At 36.4% G+C, this 5,608-nt stretch overlaps 1 protein-coding gene across 1 annotated transcript; it reads left to right on the forward strand.

Annotated features, from left to right (window-relative positions):
- The first annotated feature begins 2,176 nt into the window (after nucleotides 1-2,176).
- On the forward strand, nucleotides 2,177-3,234 carry LOC105133524 (uncharacterized). The gene is made up of 3 exons (XM_011037559.1): nucleotides 2,177-2,399; nucleotides 2,491-2,637; nucleotides 2,793-3,234. The coding sequence occupies exons 1-3, from the start codon at nucleotides 2,223-2,225 to the stop codon at nucleotides 3,105-3,107; spliced, it is 639 nt and encodes a 212-aa protein (XP_011035861.1). The 5' UTR covers nucleotides 2,177-2,222; the 3' UTR covers nucleotides 3,108-3,234.
- Nucleotides 3,235-5,608: the final 2,374 nt, after the last annotated feature.

Consider the following 5,608-nt stretch of genomic DNA (forward strand, 5'->3'; position numbering starts at 1 on the left):
ATAGTCTATGATTTAGCTTTAATTAATTTTAGTAGTGTATAAAATATGATCAGTCAGCCACCAACTAAACTTAATATGTGACAGATTGTGCATTCGAAAGTAATTTTGACAATAACAATAACAGCTAACAAAACAGATATAGAAAAAAATAACATAATAATTTATAAAATAGTTTTTTATAATATATAATACTTGTTTTACTCTCTTTCAACTTGTTATCTAGAATCAAGAAAATTTATACATAGGCCCATATTATAATTTCAAAATAAATAAAAACAATAAATCAAGCTATTTTTTTTCTTGATCTTCTTCAACTTGGGGTTCATCTTCTAGCATTGATTTTTAATAGTTCCAAAAACAATTAAGGTCCATTGATGCAACTAATGTAGAAGGTATTGCATCTTGATCATTACCTAATATTTTTTTCACTTTAAGATTTGATATGACTGAATAGATTTCAGTATCCATATCTGTAGTACTGTCTTGTGAGACATCGACCATATTCCTTTCAATCTTGAAACTTTGCTGCTTCATGTTTGTGCCTTGGTTTGTAATCAAGGCTCTTAAGATCGAGTGGTCTTGCATTAAAATAGAACCTGGATTTTGTAAGTTTCCTGATACCGGGACAGCTTGAGGAGTGTACAATGGATTCAAAAGTAGGATTCGTGGAAAAACGTCTAAAGGGCTTGTTGAAATTGCTAAAAGATGATTGTCAAAGCTATCAATTGTCTTGTTGGTTTCTTTGAACATTAATGGGATTGGAGAAGCAGCGCACGTAGGTCGACTCGGCTACTGGCTTAATCTTGCAATTCATTACTAATGGCTGACCGAGTTTCATTAGTTTCCATCAATGAGTGCTCGCAGGGGAATCCGAGACATTAAACTCTACTCATTGATTGGTTGAGATTTTTTTGTTTTGTTTTACTTTTGGTAAGGAGACTTAACTGCAGCTTGTACAGATCACTTTTATATAATATAATTTCTTATATTGTCACTTCTAATTTAAAAAGGGAAGCAAAATTTTCCTATACTATATACATAGATACTTCCTGCTGCCTTGTTAAATTTCCTAGAATGTTTTGTTTTCCTCTTCAATATACATACATACATACATATATATATATATATATATACATACATACATATATATATATATATACATACATATATTATAGCAACAGTCGTAAGAAGAAGAATATTTATGTCTCTTTTCTTTCTTTGACCTTTTGCTTTAGAGTAGGCTTCTTCTTGTTGTTATTATTATGGTTATTTGACTATCAATAGAGCATCAGGGCAAACTAATGAAACCTGGGTTCTAGGTATCTCTAGCTACAGCTATCCTTGTATTCTTTACTTGGTAACAGTTTCTGTTTTTGGGGTTTAGGGTTCTCTTGATCATCTATTTCAAACAATGATTGATAATTTAATTTATTATTCTTTCATGAATTCTGATCAGGTCGAAGCCAGAAAGGAGGATCGGATAAGCCAGCTTCCCGATCGCATCCTATCCATCATTCTATCAAAATTACCCATGAAAGATTTGGTTAAGACCAGTGCTCTATCCAACAGATGGAAGCACCTCTGGACGTTGAGGACCAACCTCAATTTTGATGTTGACGGCATCTTTGGAACCAATCATGAGAGGCCCGATTGCAGTTCAAAACATAGCAAATATTATAAGGAATTTAAGCTGGAATTCGCAAGGTGTGTCGATGGATTCTTGCAGAATTTCCAAGGCACAAAAATAATTTCTTTCAAGCTGCATTTCTTGAAACATCTTGGAGACACTTCTAACATTAACCGATGGATTAGTTCTGTGATTGGATTGGGAATTGAAGAGCTTGAACTTATCTTATCAGGCATGACATTATTTTCCTATTATCATCATGGTCTATTAGGTGATGAATATTATACATTTCCCTATTGGCTTCTTCCCCATCCTAGTGATTCAAGATTAAAGCACGTGCATTTACGAACTTGTGTTTTAAAACCTCCTGTTGATTTTATCGGATTCAACAAGCTAATAACCTTACAACTGCACGATGTATTTTTGGGAGAAGAATTTCTTGCATCCCTCTTCTCCAACTGTTTGCTTCTTCAAGGTCTAATGTTGATACGCTGTAAACATGTCTATTTTAAAAGTTTTCAGTACTTCACTCCAAAATCTAGTGTTGCTTGATTGTTCCAACCCATCTCCAATTAAGGTAATAGCCGTAAACCTCATGAATTTTGAGTATAGTGGAGACATCATGAAGATCACTGTATTTGTTGCTCCTTGTCTGGTAAAGATCTACTTCAATTTCAATTCAATTCATGTAATAGACATGCCAAATGCACTATCCTACTGTGCAACATTTCCAACTTTACATACTCTAATCCTGCATCTGGACCCTTGGAAGGTATGTAAAGAATTAGAATTCACGAAGTGTAACTAACCTCCAATGATGACAATGAGAATCTATTTTCTAATCTGTTTTTGTTTTCATTCAGGAAAAAAGATTGCCACAGAGCATGGACTCGCTCAGAAATCTGAAGCAACTAGAGCTATTTTATATCAGAGCAATTAAGGAAGAGGATCTGTTGTGGGTATTGACATATCTAAATGCTTGTCCACTTCTGGAGAAACTTGATATAACGGTCAGTTGCTATATATTCTGTCAAATCTAAAACATTCTGGGAAACACTTTATTTGAATTGTTTGTTATCAGCTTACATTCGACAGTCTGTTTTGCCAAAACAGTCGGAGTATAATTTTGTCTAATATTGTGAATCTTATTGTGAGTTGTCTATAGCTGAGCGGTGAAGAATTCCACAAAAATCAAAGAGAGATGCGGAATATCTATGGATGCACATATAGCAGACTCAAAAAGGTTCGGATGAATGGATTTAATGGTAACTGGTTCGAAATGGAGTTGATAACGCATATACTGAAAAGTGCAACATCCCTTGATCAAGTTGTTATCAATCCCTTGGCTCTTTTTTATCTCGGAGGTGGAGAATGGAGTCGTTTTACACCAGATGAATCCTGGTATGAATCACGACGAGATGTTGTTAGAAAATCACTTCAGGAAAATGCTTTAGTTGGTGTTCATCTTGTAGTCTTGTGATGCCATTTTCAATTTCTTCTCTCTTTTTTTCTTGAGTTTTAGTAATTACTCGTGTCAACAAACTTGGAAGTGAGGGCCTTTTGCTCTTATTTGTTTTGAATTAGTCCCAAAGGAATAATTGCCATCAGATACTTAATCTACTTTACAATAAACAAGAAACTAGGGGGAAAAGGGAGCATTTTTAGTGTGAACCAAATGCTAGAGTGAAGCAAATGTTTGAAGCAAAAGTGAGACCGATACCATTAAGCTCTTGGGGTTAATATTTTACTAATCAATACTATGCCTGTTTTTCATCAACAGGCTTCAAGCTTGAAAGAAAAAGGGTATACGTTACCTGGTACAAGTCCATGTAATACAAAAGGGTACATATCTATCTCTTGAGATTTTGTTTTGAAACAGAGGAGGGAAAACATGGGGTGGAAAGAAAAAAAAACATGGTTAAAAGAATAAGATTGAAGATTCTCGCCATCATTACTCTCTCCCTTCTGCAGAGCCGGTTGCACTGTGGCTAATATGAAGATTCTCGCCATCATTACTCTCTCTTTTTTCATTCGAATGGTTAAAAAGAATAAGATTGAATGAAAGGTCATTAATCCAGTGTTTGTTTTTTTTTAATCTATATTTATTGAAAAAAATTGAATTGTTTGAGCAAGGTGGTTGATATATAACATTAGATTAATAATCAAAGTTTATGATTAGTTTTAGCAGTCAAATTTGATAATACCTTGAGGGATAAATAATATCATTAAACCCTTTAATTTGTAAACCATAAATTGCTAGTGACTTTGTGCGCTCGCGCGCGTGTATTCTATTTTAAAATGGTATTGGTAACATGATAGGGAATAAGGGCTATTATGTGTGGACACAATATGATTGATGGCCATGGTTGGTGGCAACCATGCTTGACATAGTAAGAGTCAAATGGTGGGTGCCTAACCAAAAAAAATGTTACCCACATTGTTGATCAAAGGAAGAAGATTCTCTCCCACATCAGCTATAAATAGATAGTGTCATTGATAGCTTATCACCACAAAATAGAAAGAAACACAGAGAGAGAGTTGAGTTGAGTAGAGAAGTTTTTTCTCCTCCTTCTTGTTTTGTTGTTTGTATTACTTTTGAGCTTGATTAATACAAACCAGAAGCTCCGTGGAGTAGGCAGGTTGTCGAACCACGTAAATTGATGTGTGTTTGAATGCTTGAATGTCCTAACAACTGGTATTAGAGCTTGTTCTTGAAAAAGAGGGTCTTTGATCCAAACTCAAAAATCAAATTTCTTAAAATGTGTTTTGGAACATACCATCGTGAAAAGGACGACGAGAGGAGTCCACTAGTGAAAACCCGGTGAAAATCCAGTGTCCTGCATGCCCGCACGCGCCTCCACAGCACTGTCTAAGCGCACCGACGTGCCTCACGCGCGTCATGTGTCTTCCTCGCCTATTTCCTGCAACTTGACCTGCCACGTCATCAGTCACGTCAGCAGTTCTGCACAGTCATCAGACACGTCACATGACACATCAGCAGTCTGACCAGTCAAAATGCCACGTCTTCAGTCACGTCATCGACCACGTCAACTCTGCCATGTCAGTCGAAAATCTTTGTGGATCTGCCACGTCAGATTTGGTGGACCCCACATTGCTTACATGTCTGACACGTTAGCTCAGCCACGTCAGCATCACTGGGTTTTGATCCGGTATGACGCAGTGACTATTCCTCATGCCACGTCGCTTCATCTACAGCGTCCAGTGATCCCAAGTTTGATTGTTTAAAACGGAGCCATCCGAAGTCCAATTTGGGTGATCTTAGTGTCGTTTCTAACATTTTTAGCCATTCCGGACACATCTGTAAGGTTAGATTTTATAGATTCAAAGCCGAGAAAGATTAAAAATGGTTGACGAAATAAAGGCTGCGGGAATTGAAAAATTTGATGGAACTGATTTTGGATATTGGAAAATGCAAATTGAAGACTATCTATATGGGAAGAAACTTCATCTTCCTCTGTTGGGGAGCAAACCAGAAAACATGTCAGAAGAAGATTGGCAAATTCTTGATAGACAAGTTTTGGGCATTATCCGGCTATCCCTGTCAAGAAGAGTTGCTCATAATGTTACAAAAGAGAAATCCACAGCAAGATTGATGGAATGCTCTATACTATCTTGTGTGTTTTAAGTTAGGATAATTAATTTGTGCGATCGCGACATCGCAACAGAAAGTATCCCTTTACTTGAATTAACTTGATCCTTGTCAGTTGTTATGGTCTTCTGCTTGCTTTGGACTGTAGTGTTGTCACTTGGAATACCCGAACTTGCATCAATTTCCTCACTCCCTAAGCAACTTGCCTCAGGCAAGTATTGTTGAACATAATCATGAAGTGACTGAGGATTCATATGTTGGATTTCCTTCTCATGTACCCATGCATCTTCTGATTGCGGTTTGGATGCCTATTGAACCAAGAATTTGTTATAACTGCCCTTTCTATTGGACATGTACTGATGTGCTAAAAT

This window comes from Populus euphratica, unplaced genomic scaffold (assembly GCF_000495115.2).
Source record: "Populus euphratica unplaced genomic scaffold, PopEup_1.0 scaffold129.1, whole genome shotgun sequence".
Lineage (NCBI taxonomy): Eukaryota > Viridiplantae > Streptophyta > Magnoliopsida > Malpighiales > Salicaceae > Populus > Populus euphratica.